Raw genomic sequence first — 21,787 nt, 5'->3', positions numbered from 1 at the left:
GTCCTGCTGCCTTCCTGGTATTCACACTCTTGAATGCCCTCCTCACGTCATGTTCCGAGATGGCGAACGTGTTTACCTCTCTGGCTCTCTCGGTGTGCACGCTAGTTGTGCTGCTAGCGTGGTTAGCTGCAGCCTCAAAACCAGCGTAAAAGGTGTTTCGCTCGTCTGCCAGAGAAGCTTCAGCATTTACAATCCTTGAAGATGGTGTTCTACAGTCCGTGATTGTTCTTAGTCCCTGCCACAGGCTCGTAGAACCACCATGTTGAAACTGTGACTCTAGTTTCCTCCCGTAGCGCCTCTTTGCCTCCTTTACCGCTCTGTGAACACTGTAAGATGCAGACTTGTACTCTTCCACGTCCCCGGAGGCGAGCCCCGTGTTGTAGGCAGCGGAGCGGGATCTCAGAGTGTCGCAGATGGTTTTATCCACCCACGGCTTCTGGTTGGGAAACGTCCTGATTGTGTTGTTTTGCACCGTATCATCCGCGAGTTTCCCGATGAATCCCACAACCGCTTCCGTAAACATGTTGACGTCATCAGAGCTGCACCTGAACATGTCCCAGTCTGCGTCATCCAAAGCGTCCTGCAGAGCGGCCACCGATTGGTCAGTCCAGCGTGCGACCTCCCTCTGAACCGGAGCTTCCTGTTTCAGCCTTTGTTTGTAAACAGGCATGAGAAAGATGGCGGCTTGGTCCGATTTCCCAAACGGTGGACGTGATTGTGCCTTGTAGCTGTTCTTTAATGTTGTGTAACAGTGGTCCAGTGTCCTTTCGCCCCTGGTGGGGCAGGTGATGTGCTGATGAAAGTTCGGTAGTGCACGCTTGAGGTTGGCACTGTTGAAATCTCCTACCACAATAAGCGCAGCGTCCCGATGCTGTGTTTGTTGAAGTGTTACTGTCTCATGTAAATCCCATACTGCAGTGTCCATGTCCGCTTGAGGTGGAATATAAACGGCACTGACTATGACCGAGCTGAATTCCCAAGGTAGATAAAAGGGCTGACATTTGATGGTCAGTAGTTCCAGGTTTGGTGTGCAGTGTTCTGTCTATGCGGTAAACTGAGAAGAACTCGGCCGGCTGGATGTCGTGGTCAGGTACCGCTGGATTCAGCCATGTCTCAATGAAGCAGAGAAGGTTGCAGTCCCGAATGTCCCTCTGGAACTTGACCCTTGCCCTGAGGTCATCGAGCTTTTTTTCCAGTGAGTGGACGTTGGCTAACAGGATACTAGGTAAGGGAGCGCGGTGTGCACGTGCCCTCAGCCTGTTCCTGATGCCGGCTTGTTTCCCTCGCGGACGGATGGGGTGAGACATCGAGCAGGATTAAATTTATTGCAAGTGAATTTCCATCATCATAAAAGCAGTATAAATCTGGGGGTGAGTGGAAGAACGGGAAAGTCCAGAGTGCAAGATGATGCAGAAATTTGATTAAGGTAAGAAGTAAACATGGAAACTAAGCATCTCAGTAAAATGAAGGGGCTCAACTGGATGATGCAGCGAGCACAGTCATGGTGTAGTTTATGTATTGTAGGGAAATTCCAGGGCATTTCTGGAAGAGAACCAAGAGGAGCAATTGGACGAGGACGTGATGTCCAGTATAATAATATTATTATTATTATTATTATTATTATTATTATTATTATTAGATTAGTTGATATACATTACTGTGCAAAAGTTTTAGGCAATTGTGGATGAAATGCTGTAAAGTTAGAATGGTTTAAAAAATAAAATTATTAGTTTTTAATAATTATTTTTTTATTTTTCTAAAATTAATTTTTTTATTAGTTTACCATGAAAAGTAAATGAACAGAAGAGAAATTCAAAGCAAATCAATATTTGGTGTGACCACTGTTTGACTCAGTTCTCACACTTGCACACTTTTGGGATTTTGTAGGATCAGAGTAAGGTTTATGATTAGCAATTCTACCAAGCAGGTTCTATTGGTCAATTTTATATGTAGGTTGAACTAAAACAGACAGTAGGAGCTGTGGCAGACTGGGGTTTCAAGATGTGCTGTTCAAGCTATTTTGAAAATGCACAAAGTTGCTCTGGACAAGAGCGTATTTATAGAATGTATGTTTTTGCAATATTGGTGATATGATTTTCAAAGAAGAAAATGTTGTGTCTAAAATAACTCCCATGTCTTTTACTGTTAAACTACTAGTTACAGAACCTCCTTCTACATGCAAGTTAAAATGCTGGAGCTTCTGTGTATTGGTTTTTGGGCCAATGAGCAAAATCTCTTATCAGAATTGAATAATAAAAAGTTATGTGTCATCCAATTTTTTTAATTCTTTAACACACTCACATTTTTGGTGTTGAAAAGATTTATAATTAGGTATCATCAGCATAACAGTGAAAGCTAATCACATACCTTCTAATAATATTTCCCAATGAAAGCGTGAATATTGTGAAAAGCAGAGCTCCTAGAACTGAACCTTGTGGCACACCATATCTAACTTGCATTAACCTGCATAGTTCTCCATTGAAATCTACAAAATGGTAACAATCAGACAAGTAGAATTAAACACAGCGTAATGCCTGTCCCTGAATGCCGATGTAATTTTGTAATTGATCCAGGAGGAAAGTCATGATCTATAGTGCCGAATGCAGCACTAAGATCTAATAAAACTAACAGAGAGATGTAGCCTTGGTCTGAACTACAAACAGGTCATTAGTGATTTTAAATAGAGCAGTTTTGGTGCTATGATGGGGTAAAACCTGACTGAAGGAACAGAATTAGACAGACACAATGTTTTCGAAAATCTTGGACATAAGCAGAAGTTTAAAATGGGTCTGTAAATTTGATAGTTCGTTTGGATCCAAATGGGGTTTCTTAATGAGGGGCTTTATTAACTGCCCTCTTGAGAGGTTTAGGGACGTGACCTAAAGATAGTGAGGAGTTAATAATATTCAGAAGATTCTTACCAGCTGTATGTAACACTTCTTTGTTTATTTGGAATGGGATCTAACAGACATGGTTGATTTGATTTTGGTAATAAGATCACACAGCTCTTCCTGTCCTATACTTGTAAATAAATGTAGTTGTGGAGCTTTAGGTGAGATTAGATCACAAGATGATCTCAGAGGTTGGACATCCACAATTGTGTTTATAATACTTTACATTTTCTAAACTGTAATGGAATATAATTTTTAGATATCTGATTTGTAGTTAATTTAGACACTCCACTAAAAAGGAACCTGGGATTGTTTTAGTGGTTTTATGAGTTTATTTAGGTGCTCAGTACTATATCACAGTACTATATCTGGGTTTAAACTGGGAAAACTCCTGGTTGCAGATAAGTACCCAGCAAAACTGGGTTTGTTGCGGAGAAAAGCTCAGATAAGAAATTGTGAATATAATTTTATTTTAATAGAAAATGTACATATGCAGAATTAGAGCTTGCTTTGAACAACAGATTGTCAGTTATTAAATTTTCTTCATTAACAGTCTAGACCAGTAACACCTCAGCACAACAGCAGCTGATGTAAAAGCTGCCAAAATGTTTGCCAGAAAAATACATGAATTAATAAATAAGGGCAAGTCATTATTTAACAGTAAAGTTGGAATTCTGATTGTCTAAAATACTTTCACTTTCAGTTACCATTAAATTGTGTTCTTCGTGGATAAAGCAAGTGTGTGTGTGTGTGTGTGTGTGTGTGTGTGTGTGTGTGTGTGTGTGTGTGTGTGTGTGTTTAAGTGAGTGGGAGAGAGAGAGAGAGAGAAGGAGATACACATCTGTAAATTAAATACTATTATATTATTATTTATTTATAGAATATTTGGAGTTAATTTCTGAAAATGTCTTGGTTTTGACTACATTTACATTGTTGTTGCTGGAATTAACATCTTTCTATATTCTCTATTTTTTACATCAGAATTGTTTTTCTGGAAATCACTAGATTAAATAAAATGGGATCTGCCGAGTCCAAATCTCCTCCACCTCCACCTCCACCTCCTCCACCTTCAGGTGAGTTTAGAGAGACAGACACCATAGCTTTTTAAATATATGTGAGATGATGTTCAATGTGTTTAAATTAATGTTATATATTGCAAAGTTTTATTATTCCCTTATCATTTGTCAATTTTTTTTTTTAATTGTAATTAGAAAATAAAACAGTAGGCATCTAGTGATCAGGTCCAGGTACTGAAAACTTTGTATTTTCACTGACTTTAAAACATACATGCTGGTGAAATTTCTCATATTAATGCAAAACTGGCATTTCTTTCCCTAGAATTTGAAAAGCCATGGAGGACAATAAATTGGGAGTAAGTTACATTAATGTCCATAAAATGTCTGTCATCATTTAAGCAACCACCTGAGATTAAATAGAGATTAAATCGAGAGGACTGGGGAAAAAACTGGAGACAGATAGACAACAAATATCTGTTTATTTGAACCTTTGGTAACCTTTATTTTTAACACCTTTAGAGATTTCTAAAGCTACATTGTATTTCTATAAACCAAGAACCTGAATATGTTAAAATGGCACAGCCAATCTGATAAAATATTAAAAACCCTGGACATTTGTCTTTTAGAAAGAACTATTTTACCCGTGTTAATGTTTAAACTGTGAACTTATTTTCCTCCTAAACAGCACAAAAAAACTCCTGAAATCTGAATTACGCGAGATTCCTCTTAACTGTCCAGAACTCAGCCATTTCAGAATACTGCTTTATGGACAAGTTGGAGCTGGAAAATCCTGCTTCATAAACTCTGTGCAGAGTGTCTTCCAAGCAAAAATTGCAATCAAGGCAGAGGAAGAGACATCTGCAGGAAAAAGCTGTACAAAAAAGGTAAAAACTTTTACTGTGATGTACAGAAAATATTATTCTCATTATGTTGCTTTATTAATGAGGAAAGTATAACAAATAAATTTGATTTAAATCATTAAAATCTGAAAAACTTGGGTCATGTCTCACACATATTACAATCATAGTGTATCAATAATATTCAGCCATTGTACTATACATGTACTGAACTATTTAACATGCACAGTATCTGAAAGGTTTACTGTATTTTCTGAACCACTGACATTTTTTTCTTTTAAATATTTCTCTCAACATATTTTTCTTTTCTCATCAGTTTCTTGACTTTTTTGGACTTCACTTACTTATGAGAGGGAAAAAATAAAAATAAAAATAAAAACTTTTTCCCCCAGCAGGGAATATGAAAACTAAACTCATTCTGAATCTCTTTTGTTAAGAAAATTATTAGAATGTTTCTGTGAGAATGATCTCAGTCTACAGGAGATTTTGTGTTATGTTACATTTTGCTTTTCTCTTCGCAGTTCAAAACGTACAAGATCACTGATGTTAAAGGTGCGGCTTTGCCATTTGTCCTCAATGATGTTATGGGTTTGGAAGGTTCTGAGGAAAATGGAATTCATCCTGATGACATCATTAAAGCCCTGAAGGGTCACGTTAAAGAAGGTTATACGGTAGGAAAAAACAATCATTCCAATCAATCATTCATCTGTGCTTTAGATATTTACACAGGACAGAGTATAACCAGCCAACACAAACCACTCCAGACATACAGCTAATGATGCAGTAAGGTAGAATATTCATGCTATTTTTGTTCAACATTTACATTAACAGCATTTGGCAGATACTCTATTTTATACTTCTTTTATTTTACGGTGACAATAGTAATACAACAAATTTGTACAAATAATACAATATTTAATATTTGATTCACATAACCCAGCCATTAGGGTTGCACAAGCCCGTGCACTCTTAGTGCTGGTCCCAAGCCCGGGTAAATGGGGGGGTTGCGTTAGGAATGGCATCCAGCGTAAAACATGCGCCAAATCAAACATGCGGATAACGAAAGAAAATTTCATACCCAATTGGTTGATGCCTGGGTTACCAAAGACCGCCACAGGTATCTTGGCCAACAGGATACCGGTGGAAATTGGGCAAGGAAGGTGCACAGAAGATGCAACCTGAAGGAGATTGTAGACTGTAAGGTGTTGGCAAAGGACAGTGTAGCTAGACAGCATCGGATGGTGGTCTGTAGGATGGGTTTGGAGGTAAAGAAGAAGAGGAGGAGAGCGAGGACTGGAAAAAGAATAAGATGGAGAAAGCTGAAGGAGGAAGACTGTAGTGAGAGATTCAGGAAGAGGTCAGACAGGAGCTCGTGGTGGTGAAGAGGTGCTGGATGATTGGGCAACTACTGCAGGAGTGATAAGGAGACAGAACAGTACTTTGTGTGTGACATCTGGAAATAGAAAGGAAAACAAAGAGATGTGGTGGTGGAATGAGGAAGTGCAGGAAAGCATAAGGAGAAAGAGGTTGGAGAAACAGAATTGGGTTTAACAGAGTGATGAGGAAAGTAGGCAGGAATACAAGGAGATCAGCAGCAGGTAAAGAGGGATGTGGCGAAAGCCAAGGAAAAGGCATATGAGAAGCTCTATTAGAAGTTGGACACTAAGGAAGGCAGAGGAACCGAGCTGGGAAGGATGTACTGCAAGTTAGAGCAATACAGGATGGAGATGGAAATATGTTGACTCGTAAGAGAGTGTGTTGAGAAGGTGGAGGGAGTATTTTGAGCAGCTGATGAATAATGAGAATCAGAGAGAGAAGGTTGGATGATGTGGAGATGGTGAAGCAGGAGTGAAGTATGTTAAGGTGGTGCAGGACATGTATGAGGACAGTGTGACAGCAGTGAAGTGTGCAGTAGGAAAGACAGACTGGTTCAAGGTGGAGGTTGGACTGCATCAAGGATCGGTTTTGAGCCCTTTCCTGTTTGCAGTGGTGCTAGACAGGTTGACGGACGGGGTCAGACAGGAGTCTCCATGGACTATGATGTTTGTGGATGATATTGTGATTTGTGGTGAGAGTAGGGAGCAGGTTGAGAAGAGACTGGAGAGGTGGAGGTACACGCTGGAGAGAAGGGGAATGAAAGTCAGTAAAAGGCAGGTGTAGAGGACAGGGGGGTATGGAAACGGATGAATCGCTGTAGCGACACCTAATGGGAGAAGCCAAAAGAAGAACAAGAAGATTTGATTTACATGGCAGGCAAACGTAACAGTTTAGTCTCCACCCTCCACTCACAAACTAGCGCTCATCCATGCACCCGCTTCCACATACATATATACTGTATAGTTTACAGTACGACACTATAAACTTTTTTGTTTAATTATGCACAGTAATTTGTTAAAGTATAAACAGTAGACTACCCCATACTGATCACTATTTATTAAGACTCCTGGGGTGGCTAGGGTATTTCTAGAAGTTGAGGGTCAATGACTTGCTCAAAGACCCAGAAGCAGCAGCTTGGTACTGCTTGGGTTTGAACTCATGACCTTTTAATTTAATTACTCCCTCTTCAAGAAATTATTGATAAATTTAATGATGATTCTGTGAATTCTTTCTTTTAATTTTCTTTGTCCTCAGTTTAATCCAGTTTCTCCACTGAGTACGAATAGCCCAGACTACATAAAAGAACCCAGTCATAATGATAAAGTCCACTGCTTAGTGACTGTAGTGGCTGCAGACACCATCTCCCAACTAAGTAAAGAGGCCTTGCAGAAGATGACAAGAGTCAGAAATGAAGCAGTTTTATTGGGTAAGTTAATAAAAGATGAAATATTATGCATATATGACATCATCATAGTGAGATAAAAATGGGAACATGGGCACCTAATGACTCATAAAGCAATAAGAGCTTAGTAGGGGTGTAATCAGAGCATAACATAAATGTGATGTGATGTGGCTGATGGGTAATAATGCAGTAATAATTTTTGGATGAGTTTTGGGTTTTTATAGTTTCTCTGTGGTGTTCAGTTTTATTAGTGACACACTATAACAAAAATGCCTACATTTTAATTTTACCTGTGGTTGCCAGGTATCCCTCATGTGGTTCTGATGACAAAAATTGATAAAATCTGCCCCCTGGTTAAGGAGGATCCAAACAAGGTTTACACTAGCAGGAAAATTAAAGAAAAGGTTCATTGAAACAGATTCTTGTTCTTTATTTGCAAATCATTTTCTAATAATTAGCACATAATTGTTCCTGTTTTTTACTTTCTTGTGGAAATTACAATGTTATTTTTTTATTATCTTTTACTATTTGTTCATGACTATTTGTATTTCCTCTTTGCATAGATGGAGGAGTGCAGCCAGAAACTTGGTCCACCACTGAAATGCGTCTTCCCTGTCAGTAACTATCATGAAGAAAGTGAAACAAATGACAAAAAAGATGTACTTATTCTGATGGCATTAGAGGGAATTGCAGACATTGTTCAAAATTACTTCGAAAATGATAACGTGAGTTACCTGCTGATGTATTTTATTTAATATATATATAACAATCTCATGAAAAGTGGTCAAAACAGCTCTAGATCACAATTCCTTAAAATAATATATATATATATATATATATATATATATATATATATATATATATATATATATATATATATATATATATATATATCTAGAGCTGTTTTGACCACTTTTCATGTGTGATTGTTAGTATCACAATATAACAGCATTAATTTTACTCCAACTCCAGCTTACATTTATAAGTCTATTGTAAATTGTGAATTTGAGTACCTGTAACTGACTCTGAACAGATTTCAGTGCATACTTCCATATTGACACTTGCAATGATTTTGTTCATACTGCATAGATTGTTTCTTATGATTATAATATTGTCCAGATATACCACAACTAATTGTCTAATTGTCTTGACTCCTTACAGCAACAACTGGTGTGATACAGGATGTGTGTCAAAGTAGAAGAGGCCTGCAATGGCAACTGGTTGACTCCGGGCCACACCTGGACAAATCGGAATGTATGGTAGACAATTAATGTCTTCTAAATAGAGGGGGATTGTAAATAGAGGAATCCCCCTTTATTTAGAAGCCACTTATTGTCTACCATACATTCTGATTGCTCTTTGTGTAATCTGTTTCTATGTGTAATCTGAATAGGCCAATTTTCCACTTGCTAGCCCGCACACTCATACAGAGTGCTTGATGTCCACAGCAGTGACTTGTGGTTGTGTCTGTGCTCCCCCTGCTCCCCTATCCTCCACAACAATGTATTTGATGCTATATTTGTCTCACTGAACTCCCGTAACCTCTTGGTCTTCAATAAATTTCCCTTATATTCAACCTTTGAATTTGTGTTCTACTCCTGGGTCCTGATCACAATTAATGTTTCACAATGCAAAAATAGTAATCATTTAAAATGCTGACAAAGGTCAAAAACTACTTTCACTTTCAGTGTAGAGGTGCGTGTCTGTGAGGCATACAGGAAAAAAAGGAAGAAACTGAATGATAAGAATTTATTGTCACTGTACTGCTGTTCAGCTACTTAAAAACAAAGTAAAATGTAAAGGTTTTATGATATAATGGTATTAAGTTACTATACGGATCAAAACAAACATATTTTTATAACATTAAAAGTAGTTTTGATCTGAACACAAGGACATGAATTAGCGGACAGTCGACATGCCTGTGAGTAGAAATGGTGTGTTCTTACAGATTTATGAATTGACAAACCATACTGCATATTATATATGTTGTCCCTCTAAACCATCAAGGCATGGACTCCAAAAGCACCCATTCATGCAAGATCTTTATGTATCTGACTTTGTCTAGCACCATTCCACAGACGCTTAAGCAGATTGAAATTTACAAAATTTGAAGACACTGTGAAGTTATGACCTTTAAACTCATGTTCCTCAAAAATTCCACAAAAGAGTGTGCCACATCCTGCTGAAATAGACCCAGCATGTACATGAGTTTGAATAGGCACTCTTTACATGTGAGATCTTCAACATCTCCCTGAGCAGCAACTTTGTTCCAACATGCCTCAAGATGACAACCATTGTCCCTGTGCCAAAGAATTCTACTGTCTCCTGCCTCAATGACTATCGTTCCACCACACTCACACCCATCGTGAATAAGTGCTTCGAAAAGCTCATCATTAGGCACATCAAGGCCCAGCTTCCCTCACTGGAACCTATGCAGTTTGCGTATCGTCCAAACCTCTCAATCGACGATGCCATCTCCACAAACCTCCTTTTGGCCCTCACCCACCTGGACAACAAGGACATGTATGTATGAATGCTGTTCATAGACTTCAGCTCAATCATCCCTCAGCATCTGATTGATAAGCTGAGCCTACTGGGCCAGAACACCTCCGTCTGCACCTAGATCCTGGACTTCCTGACTAGGAGACCTCAGTCAGTCCACAACCATCTCCTTGGTTTTGTCAACATTCAGAGAGACTTTGATGATCTCCTCACTATCCTCTGTAGGGTCTTGCAATCCGAAACGGTGCAGTTCACAAACCAGGCAATGAAGCAGCTTCTCAGGATGCTCTCAATGGTCCCTCTGTAGAAAATAGTTAGGATGGGGGAGGAAGATGAGCTCTCCTCAGCCTTCTCAGGAAGTAGAGATGCTGCTTAGCTTTCTTAGTGAAGGAGCTGGTATTGAGTGACCAGGTGCGGTTATCCGCCAGATAAACAGCAAGGAATTTGGTGCTCTTGACTATCTCCACTGAGGATCCATCGATGATCAGTGAAGAATATGGAGAATACGGAGAATGGCCGCTCTGTGATCCCCTGAAGTCCACAACCATTTAACACCCTGGTGTTTAGTCAACAACCTGTCTCTGAACGTTGACAAAACCAAAGAGATGGTTCTGACTTCAGGAGAGCACAGAGCGGCCATTCTCCACTGATCATCGATGGATCCTCATTACTCATCTTAATCCATTCCACCACCATTTATATATTATTTATACTTAACCATATTACACCATTTACATGCTTTTTGTTCTTTGCACCTTTCGACTGCTCCATTCGATGAACTTTATGTAGCTCTATGTTGTTTAGTGTAGCACCAGGGTTCTGGAGAAACGTTGTCTCGTTTTTACTGTGTACTGTGTACCACTGTGTATAGTAGAAATGACAATAAAAGCCTATTGACTTGACTTGGTTATTCCTGCCCTTGTATTTGCAGAACTTTATTACTTTCCAATTGACCAAAGGCCAAATGATAGACTACATGTCCATGTATGCAATAAAAAGAGTGGACTAGAGTTCATGTTGGAGTAAAATATTTAAAGTGACTTTTGTAATATGTCTGCATGATTATACATTAATTATATAAAAAAATATTGAGGGGAAAATAAGACGTGTTTAAACCAAAACAAAATGTGAAACTCCAGATAAATATGAAGGTCTTCATTCTTGTCTTGATCTCAACATCATCGATTCTGTCTGATGCTGTTTTGCAGGCAAGGGGTGATTTGATGATATTGATTTGATATGGATTTCTCTTCTGTATTTATTGTATATTTTGTTAATTGATAAACTATTTAAGTGTTCTTACTTTACACCATATTTCCCCATTCGCCCAAAACGTCTCCACAGTACAATATCTGGGTTAAATCTGGGAAAACTCCTGGTTGCAGATCAGTACGAGGGTTGGATCAAAGCCAGGTTGTTGAGGTATAAGACCTCAGATAAGACATTGAGAATATTACAATGTTATCATTATAATATATGATATTATTAAATGTATATATGCAGTATTAGAGATGTGTTTCTAACAACAGATTGACAGTTATTGCATTTTCTTTATTAACAAAAGACCAGTAACACCTCTGCACAACAGCAGCTGATGTAACGTCTGCAAAAGGGGTCACCATTAAAACACTTGAATCAGTATTAAAGTCCAAGTCATTATTAAAGAGTAAAGTTGGAATTCTGATGGTCTAAAATACTTTCACTTTCGGTTTATTTTAAATTGTGTTCATGGGTAGAGCGCACGTGTGTGTGTGTGTGTGAGAGAGAGAGAGAGAGAGAGAGAGAGAGAGAGAAAGAGAAAGAGAAAGAGAAGAGTATAAATTTTGGGAGTTTTATTAAGTAGAATATTTAGAGTTAACTTAATACTTTTTACTTAATATTTCTTAGTTTTGACTACATTTACATTGTTGCTGGAATTAACATATTTATATTCTCTACATCAGAATTGTTTTTCTGGAAATCACTGGATTTAAGGAAATGGGAAAGATTTGGTCCAAATCTTCACCACCTTCACCTTCTCCAGGTAGGTTTTGAGAGCAATAGGACAAACACCGTAGCTTTTTAAATGCCTTTAAGATTATGTTCAATATGTTGACTTTTATGTTAGATACAGTACTGAAACTTTTTATGTTCCCATACAATTTGTCAACTTTTTTTTTAACTCTAATTACAAAATAAAAGTCAGACAAAGCATAGAATTAACATGATTTAAAACATTATTATATCACACACAGCTGTTTCTATTGCTTTATGGGTAGAATAGAATTTCAGGAATAGAAACTATTCCTCTACAAAAACAACAAGTACATTGCTTGTGTTAACAAAATATAATCACAAATTGTTGGGATCTAGTAACCAGGTCCAGGTACTGAAAACTTACATGCTGGTTAAATTTCTCATATTAATGCAAAACATTTCTTTCATTTCTTTCCCTAGAATTTGAAAAGCCATGGAGGACAATAAATTGGGAGTAAGTTACATTACTGTCCATAAAATGTCTGTCATCATTAAGTAACCACCTGAGATTGAATACCATTTCACCCAGAAACACCCCATCATCAACTGAAATCACACAACAACCATCTAGAAAACAGCTGGAATATCACACAAACTGCCAAGCAAATACTGGCGTGGTAAAACAAATAACTAGCAAACATACTGGCAGACCAGCAGGGACAAAGCAATCAACTGGGACTGCGCATCATCCACTATGAAAAAAAACAACATATAATCAAGAGTTTAGAAAGATCCACGGCTTATTTGATGGAAGCTGTTAAAGTATTATTGGCCAGATGCCACACAAAGCTGGGGTTTATGGGTAGTAATTAAAAAAACATTACTGAAAAAAGAATATGGAATATTTAACAGAATGGAAACATGATCACTGTTCTGATGAGAACAAAACACTGCTCATCACACTGAAAGCATGTTAGTGGTCTCATCAGATTGTGGACTGCTTTTCATCAGCAGAAACTGGGAAACTGCTCAGGGTAGATGGGAAAACGTATGCAGACAAAAACAGTTATAATCCTTAAAGAAATCCTAAAAGTGATCGAGGGGACTGGGGACAAAACTGAAGACAGGAAAAGATCAAATATCTGTTAATTTTAACCTTTTGTAACCTTTATTTTTAACTAACTTTAGAGATACATTAAAGCTACATTGTATTTCTTTGAATTCTTTGAACCTGAATATGTTAAAATGGCACAGCCAATCTGATTAAATATTAAAAACCCTGAGCATTTGTCTTTTAGAAAGAACTATTTTACCTGTATTTCAGTTTAAACTGTGAACTTAATTTAATCCTAAACAGCACAAAAGAACTCCTGAAATCTGAATTACGCGAGATTCCTCTTAACTGTCCAGAACTCAGCCATTTCAGAATACTGCTTTATGGACAAGTTGGAGCTGGAAAATCCTGCTTCATAAACTCTGTACTAAGCGTCTTCAAAGCAAAAATAATAAACAAGGCAGACGAGGAGTCATCTGGAGGGAAAAGCTGTACAAGAAAAGTAAGAACTTTTACTGTGATGTACAGAAAATATTCTCATTATGTAGCTTTAAAAAATTAGGAAAATATAACTAAATTTGATTTAAATCATTAAAATCTGAAAAACTTGGGTCATGTCTCACACAGTTTACAATCATTGTGTATCAAAATTATTCAGCTATTGTACTATACATGTACTGAACTATTCAACATGCACAGTGTCTAAAAAGTTTACTGTATTTTCTGAACTAGTGACATTTTATCTTTTAAATATTTATAACATGTTTTCCTTTTCTTGTAAAGTTCTTGACTTTTCCCCCAGCAGGAAATATGAAAACTAAACTCATTCTGAATCTCTTTGTTAAGAAAGTCTACAGGAGATCTTGTGTTCTATTACATTTTGTTTTTCTTCTCACAGTTTAAAACGTACAAGATCACTGATGTAAACGGTCCGGTTTTGCCTTTTGTCATCAATGATGTTATGGGTTTGGAAGGTTCTGAGGAAAATGGAATTCATCCTGATGACATCATTAAAGCCCTGAAGGGTCACGTTAAAGAAGGTTATACGGTAGGGGAAAAAAACAATAATTCCAATGAATCATTCATCTGTGCTTTAGATATTTACACAGGACAGAGTATAACCAGCCAACACAAACCACTCCAGACATACAGCTAATGATGCAGTAAGGTAGAATATTCATGCGATTTTTATTCAACATTTACATTAACAGCATTTGGCAGATACTCTTTTCAGAGTCACAATATTTATACAGATGGTCCCTAAGTTACCATGGTTCTTATGAATTTTTTATCTTATGATGATGATCATGAAAAAAATATTTGTACAATTTTGTTGCAAGTGTCACATATCAGGCAAACCAGTGCTCCTCCATGCACCTGCTGCCACATACATATATACTGTATAGTTTACAGTATGTAACTACAGTGAGGAAAATAAGTATTTAAACCCCCTGCTATTTTATAAGTTCTCCCACTTAGAAATCATGGAGTTGTCTGAAATTGTCATGGTAGGTGCATGTCCACTGTGAGAGACATAATCTAAAAAAGAAATCCAGAAATCACAATATATTATTTTTTAACTATTTATTTGTATGATACAGCTGCAAATAAGTATTTGAACACCTGAGAAAGTCAATGTTAATAAGCCTTTGTTTGCAATTACAGAGGTCAAACGTTTCCTGTAGTTTTTCACCAGGTTTGCACACACTGCAGGAGGGATTTTGGCCCATTCCTCCACACAGATCTACTCTAGATCAGTCAGGTTTCTGGCCTGTCGCTGAGAAACACGGAGTTTGAACTCCCTCCAAAGATTCTCTATTGGGTTTAGGTCTGGAGACTGGCTAGGCCACGCCAGAACCTTGATATGCTTCTTACAGAGCCACTCCTTGGTTATCCCGGCTGTGTGCTTCGGGTCATTGTCATGTTGAAAGACCCAGCCTCGACCCATCTTCAATGCTCTAACTGAGGGAAGGAGGTTGTGCCCCCAAATCTCGCAATTCGTGGCCCCGGTCATCCTCTCCTTAATATAGTGCAGTCGCCCTGTCCCATGTGCAGAAAAACACCCCAAAGCATGATGCTACCACCCCCATGCTTCACAGTAGGGATGGTGTTCTTGGGATGGTTCTCATCATTCTTCTTCCTCCAAACACGTTTAGTGGAATTATGACCCAAAAGTTCTACTTTGGTCTCATCTGACCACATGACTTTCTCCCATGACTCCTCTGGATCATCCAAATGGTCATTGGCAAACTTAAGACGTGCCTGGACATGTGCTGGTTTAAGCAGGGGAACCTTCCGTGCCATGCATGATTTCAAACCATGACGTCTTAGTGTCTTACCAACAGTAACCTTGGAAACGGTGGTCCCAGCTCTTTTCAGGTCACTGACCAGCTCCTCCCGTGTAGTTCTTGGTTAATTTCTCACCTTCCTTAGGATCATTGAGACCCCACGAGATCTTGCATGGAGCCCCAGTCTGAGGGAGATTGACAGTCATTGTTTAGCTTCTTCCATTTTCTAATGATTGCTCCAACAGTGGACCTTTTTTCACCAAGCTGCTTAGCAATTTCCCCGTAGCTCTTTCCAGCCTTGTGGAGGTGTACAATTTTGTCTCTAGTGTCTTTGGACAGCTCTTTGGTCTTGGCCATGTTAGTAGTTGAATTCTTACTGATTGTATGGGGTGGACAGGTGTCTTTATGCAGTTAACGACCTCAAACAGGTGCATCTAATTTAGGATAATAAATGTAGTGGAGGTGGACATTTTAAAGGCAGACTAACAGGTGTTTGAGGGTCAGAATTCTAGCTGATAGACAGGTGTTCAAATACTTATTTGCAGCTGTATCATACAAATAAATAGTTCAAAAATCATATATTGTGATTTCTGGATTTTTTTTTTTTAGATTATGTCTCTCACAATGGACATGCACCTACGATGACAATTTCAGACCCCTCCATGATTTCTAAGTGGGAGAACTTGCAAAATAGCAGGGTGTTCAAATACTTATTTTCCTCACTGTATAAACTGCTGTTTTGCTAAATTATGCACAGTAATTTGTATAATTATTAACAGTAGACTACCCCATAGTGATCACCAAGACTCTTGGGGAGGTGAGGGAATGTAAAGGACATGTCTAGACAGCTAAGCAGTTGAGGGTCAATGACTTGCTAAAAGGCCCAGCAGCAGAAGCTTGGTAGTGCTTTGGTTTGAACTCATGAGCTTCTAATTAAATTACTCCCTCTTCAAAAAATGATTCATTCAATAATGATTCTGTAAATCCTTTTTTATTTTCTTTGCCCTTAGTTTAATCCAGTTTCTCCACTGAATACGGACAACCCAGACTACATAAAAGAACCCAGTCCAAATGATAAAGTTCACTGTTTGGTGACTGTAATGGCTGCAGACTCCATCTCCCTATTAGATAAAGAGGCCTTTCAAAAGATGATAAGAGTCAGAAAGGAAGCTCTTTCTTTGGGTAAGTTAATAAAAGATAGAGGATTATACATATTTAGCAGCATCATAGTAAAGCCAAAATGGGCATATGGGCACCCAATGACTCATAAAGCAACTAGAACTTAGCAGGGGTGTAACTTATTAGAACATAACATAAATGTAATGTGATGGGGCTGATGGGTAATAATGCAGTAATAATTTTGGTGTGAGTTTTCGGTTTTTAATAGTTTTCTGTGGTGTGGTTTAGTTTTATTACAGTGGAACCCGGTTATGTCGATGTCCTAGGGGTTTGCCAAAAAGCGTCGAGATAACCGATGATCGAGATAAACGAAAACTAATATGGCGGCAGTATATTATCGTGCTTGAAATTTCTTTATGTACATGGTGTGCGTTAATAAATGAGAATGTGCATGCACGTGTTTTTGGAGGTTTTTTTACACAACAGCATTGCCGCGATTTGTTTGATGAAGGCATGCTATAAAAACGTTTGTTAACAACAAAAGGCATATGTGCAACAACTAACAGCAGAGATTTACCAGTATACAATACAAACCACCGTCGATTCTCAATACTGTCAGGCTGAAAGAACGAGCAGAAGCCAAAGTTCAACAGAACAAAGATGTGTTTAATAACGAAGGGAATGTTAATAAACCAACCCAGCATTAAGCATGGGAAGACAGCATGCACAGGCAAAGAGCAGTTCAATAGATATATCCACTGAGGTGAGTCTCAACGAAAGAAATCCTTGGTGGTGATCTAATACGGAATAGTCCAAGGAACAGAGCAGTCAAAAGGTCCAGTGAAGTTCTCCAGACTATTCGGTAGCACAGACAGGGAGTGTTTGGAAGTGTGTGCTTATGTAGCGTGAGCTGATGATAGTCAGGTGTGCATGATAGTAGGACGGGGAGCTGCTTGGAGGAATGCGTGAGGGTGTGGCTGGTGGATCCCTGACAAATACAAACCTTTATTATATTCTCCAACATTGCAAACACATAGATCACTCACAAAATCACAAAAAACGTGCGGGGTGTAGTTCGTTTTTACAAAAACCTAACCAGTGTCAAAATAAAATTCTCGAGTCATTTCACTCTGACACACAGCTCTGAAAAGTAACCTACACTTCCAACATAGCATCTGTAAGGCTTGATTTTTCCACCACTTCCGCGAGTTCTTCTGCGGCTGCACAGTGCCGTCTCACTACCGTATTTTCGCGTATATGAGACGCACCCTGGGTGAGGGGTATGTAAAAATTTCTATAAGACGCGTACGGAAGTGAGATGGTGACGTGGCAAAAGCCAGCGATTGGTCATGCGGATTGAGATAACCGACATTAAGTGGCAAATTTGCCCCCCTTGTGCTCGAGATATCAGGGTTCGGCGACATTAAAGAATCGACATAACCGATGAGAAAATGCTAAGGCAAAGCGAGAATTTGGCGGTTCCACTTCAAAAACGTCGACTTAATAGGGTTGGCGAGTTAACCGAGGTCGAGATAAGTGGGTTTGACTGTAATGACGCACTATAACAAAAATGCCTACATTTTCATTTCACCTGTGGTTGCCAGGTATCCCTCATGTGGTTCTGATGACAAAAATAGACACAATCACCCCCCTGGTTAAGGAGGATCCAAGCAAGGTTTACACAAGCAGGAAAATTAAACAAAAGGTTAATTGAAACAGATTCTTGTTCTTTTATTCAACTCATTTTCTAATAATTAGCACATAATTGTTCCTAATTTTTACTTGCTTGTGGAAATTACAATGTTTTTTAAATTTTCTTTTACTATTTGTTCATGACTAGTTGTATTTCCTCTTTGTATAGATGGAGGAGTGCAGCCAAACACTTGGTCCACCAACAAAATGCGTCTTTCCTGTCAGTAACTATTATGAAGAAAGTGAAACAAATGACAAAAAAGATGTACTTATTCTGACGGCATTAAAGGGAATTGCAGACATTGTTCAAAATTACTTCGAAAATGATAACATGTAAATTACCTGCTGATGTATTTTTTATATAATTTTTTTTTAAGGAATTAGGATTTAGAGCTGTTTTGACCACTTTTCATATGTATTATTGTGAGTATCAGTGACCAACTAACAACAAACTGTTAACATGTCATCAATGGTGTTCTTTTGTTTTTGATTTGTTTGTATTAAGGCACTTGCTGTTTTTCTATTTACTTTTTCTATTCGCTATAAACACTATACAGATCAAAATAAATTGAAAAAACTGAATTAATATTTTATTTGTCTGTTATCACATGCTCTATTCAGAGTTAGCAATATATTTATATTAAGTTTATATTAGATGGTCGAATAGGAAAATGGCATAAAATAACATTTCTTTTACTTTCTGTTTGCAAAAACGGCTCTTTTCTAACGGCGCAGTTTTCTGATTTAATGCAAGAGCACTTTACATTCAAACCACTGAGCAACCGCAGCTGAAGATGTTGCAGATTACAGAGTTCCATGTGACTTTCAGTAAAAAGAAAGTGAAAGTATTCTGAGAGCAGCTTTAAAAAAACATTCGTATTCAGTGTCCAGTAAACCATGTCAAGGTCTCGTAAACAATGTGTGGCCAAATATATGTTGACAACTGTTAAATTACACCTCGGCATACTTGAAGATTACATTCCAAAATTGTTCCCCTTTTTGCTGTAATAATAAGCGCCACATTTTTGCAAAGACTTTCCAGTAGATTTTAGGACTAGGTTTTGTAGAAATTAGGCATTGATGCTGATGTCTTCCGGTTCATCAACCTATTTTATCAAATGTTGCATCAATATTAAGTTTCAGTAGGTCATCTACTACTTTACCCAGAGCTGTAATAAGACTACGCTAAGGATATGTTATATGCTATGCTCATATCCTGCTGTGCTACAACCCATTCTATGGTCTTAGAAATCCTTGAAAGGGGAGGCTTGATATTGGCCTATAAATATAACATTACTCAAAGCTGAAGAAAAAATAAATAAATAAATAAAAATAAAAAAATCAGCACCTTAATGTCCTAAGCTTGTTATTTATTCCGAAAAATGCTGGGATACTCTCTAGACCATGCTACACACTGATAAGTGCATCTTATTATTGGGGAATAGACAACATATTGCCAAATAATACAGGTAACATTGTACTGACATTATCAGAGAGTCCCGCCGACTAAACCCTGGAGTTATGTAACTTTTTGTCTTAAAATTAACAAATATATTTCCACTTAAAATCAGTTTGTTTAAAGATCTGTTTGTTTTCAATATTTATACCAGATACAAATAATAATAATTAACTTTAAATATGGTTTCATATGTACTACATAACTTTATATATGTGCTCTGCTTCTGGGTCTTTATCACAACTAATGTTGCACAATGTAAAAATAGTAATAATATAAAATGCAGACAGTGGTGAAAATAATACTTTCACTATCAGTTTAGAGGGTGTGTCTGTGAGGCATACAGGAAAAAATAGAAAGAAACTGAATGCTACTTAAAAAACAAAGTAAAATGGTAAGGTTTTATGATCAAAATGGTATCAATTTGCTATATGCATCAAAACTACCATGTTTAATAACATTCAATGTAATTTTCTTAACACAAGGACATGAATTTGCTGAGTCAACATGCCTGTGTGTAGAAATGGTGTGTTCTTTCAGATTTATGAATTGACAAACTAGGTATCTATGTTGTCCCTCTAAACCATCAAGGCATGGACTTCAAGAACACTTATGCAAGGTCTTTATGTATCTGAATTTGTCCAGCACCATTCCACAGATGCTGGAGCAGATTGAGATCTGGAAAATATGAAGGCACCTTTAAGTCATGACCCTCAAAATTTCTGAAGTGTGTCACATCCTGCTGAAAGAGACTCAGCAGAACATCTGTTTTGCTGTATATGTACATGAGTAAGAATAGGCACTCTTTACATGTGAGATTTAAAAAGACTGGTTAGGCCTCACTCACCAACTTGCATCAATGAGTCTTGGGCATCCATGTTTCCATCACTCGTTCACTGCTTGTTCTTTCCTGTACTACTTTTGGTAGCTACGACCCAATACTGCTATTTTGTAAATTCTTTGGACCGCCCAACCTCCAGCCATTAAAGTACAAGTTACAGTGCATACTAGTTTGTGATGTCATAGATTGTTTACTTTCGAATGCATTTCGTAATAAAAAAATAAACAAAAAATTTACATTCATATCAGACCACTATTAGATTAATGCACAGCAGCAGATCTACAAGCACACCGGATAGTGTAAAGTGCGAGTAAAGGTATAAATGTGCATTTAAAATGCTAATAATGATGGTCATGTGGTACACAAATGTTTATTACCTGAGGAAACTCCTGTTTGAAGGAGCATGATTTACTGTAATCCGAGAGTGAATGTATTTTAGACCGTGTGTTACTATTAGTGGGCAAGAATTCAGAAACTGAAAGTATAAAAGTGAGAGCTGGGAAAAGCTATTCCACAGTCAATCCATTCAGGAGCTGTGAGTAAGTACAATATCTTCATTTAAATGGAAATGAAAACAGTTCATTTTAAAGCATATTATTTGTTATTTAATATAACATGTCTGGAATACATCTTTTACATCTTTTAATTACATATGTTTATGCATATACATTTATAGAATTCTTTATAAAATAAATAAATAAATAAATAAATAAACTATTTTTTACATTTCACAGCAGGTTTGTTCCTTCGAATTCATTGGATTAAATAAAATGGGAGGGCAAGCATCCAAACCTGCAAGTAGACCTTCTACACCACCTCCATCTCCAGGTGAGTTTAGTGAGCAATAAAACAAACATGAATTATATTATGTCTGCCAGATGATGTTCAGGATGTTACCCCTATTATTACACACTATGGCTATTTATTATTTACTATTTTTGATAGTTTGATTATTGCTCCACTTATGGACGTTAATGCAGAAGTACAAATGTGTAATTCACAAGCAAGTGATCTAATAGTAGTCTTTTAAAAAAACTGTCATGAATGACATGAATCTAGCAAACAGGTGCCTCTTCATTTCATGGTCCTGAACATATAGTGCATACACATTTTTTTACTTTTAAAATGGAATACAGTGGTACCTTGTCCTACGTGTTTAATTCGTTCCGTGGTCGAGTTTTCCCCATTGAAAATACTTATAAGGGCATTAATCCATTCCAACCCTCAAAATGACACCCCGTTTTTATGTTTCATGTTATTAAATTAGGAAAATACATTTCTAAATAACAAATCTCGTATAAAAACATAATAGAGAGAGTATGTAAAGATATAATAA

At 37.5% G+C, this 21,787-nt stretch overlaps 2 protein-coding genes across 3 annotated transcripts; both read left to right on the top strand.

Annotated features, from left to right (window-relative positions):
* The first annotated feature begins 755 nt into the window (after positions 1 to 755).
* LOC124377920 (interferon-induced protein 44-like) lies at positions 756 to 9,119 on the top strand. 2 transcript variants are annotated; one of them, XM_046837301.1, is made up of 9 exons: positions 756 to 1,298; positions 3,873 to 3,964; positions 4,230 to 4,263; positions 4,593 to 4,791; positions 5,286 to 5,435; positions 7,396 to 7,567; positions 7,847 to 7,947; positions 8,107 to 8,268; positions 8,705 to 9,119. In XM_046837301.1, exons 1-9 carry the CDS (start codon positions 1,078 to 1,080, stop codon positions 8,717 to 8,719), a joined length of 1,146 nt encoding a protein of 381 aa, XP_046693257.1. In that variant the 5' UTR covers positions 756 to 1,077; the 3' UTR covers positions 8,720 to 9,119. The 2 variants fall into 2 exon arrangements, with proteins under 2 accessions (XP_046693257.1, XP_046693258.1); XM_046837302.1 differs by having other exon boundaries at positions 1,161 to 1,426; positions 4,230 to 4,261; positions 4,591 to 4,791.
* A 2,868-nt stretch (positions 9,120 to 11,987) lies between these two features.
* Positions 11,988 to 18,736, top strand: LOC124377922 (interferon-induced protein 44-like). The gene is made up of 7 exons (XM_046837303.1): positions 11,988 to 12,068; positions 12,482 to 12,515; positions 13,359 to 13,557; positions 13,954 to 14,103; positions 16,354 to 16,525; positions 18,067 to 18,167; positions 18,324 to 18,736. Exons 1-7 carry the CDS (start codon positions 12,023 to 12,025, stop codon positions 18,489 to 18,491), a joined length of 870 nt encoding a protein of 289 aa, XP_046693259.1. The 5' UTR covers positions 11,988 to 12,022; the 3' UTR covers positions 18,492 to 18,736.
* Positions 18,737 to 21,787: the final 3,051 nt, after the last annotated feature.

This window comes from Silurus meridionalis, chromosome 24 (assembly GCF_014805685.1).
Source record: "Silurus meridionalis isolate SWU-2019-XX chromosome 24, ASM1480568v1, whole genome shotgun sequence".
In the NCBI taxonomy this organism is placed as follows: Eukaryota; Metazoa; Chordata; class Actinopteri; order Siluriformes; family Siluridae; genus Silurus; species Silurus meridionalis.
This window is presented reverse-complemented; position numbering and strand designations above follow the sequence as displayed.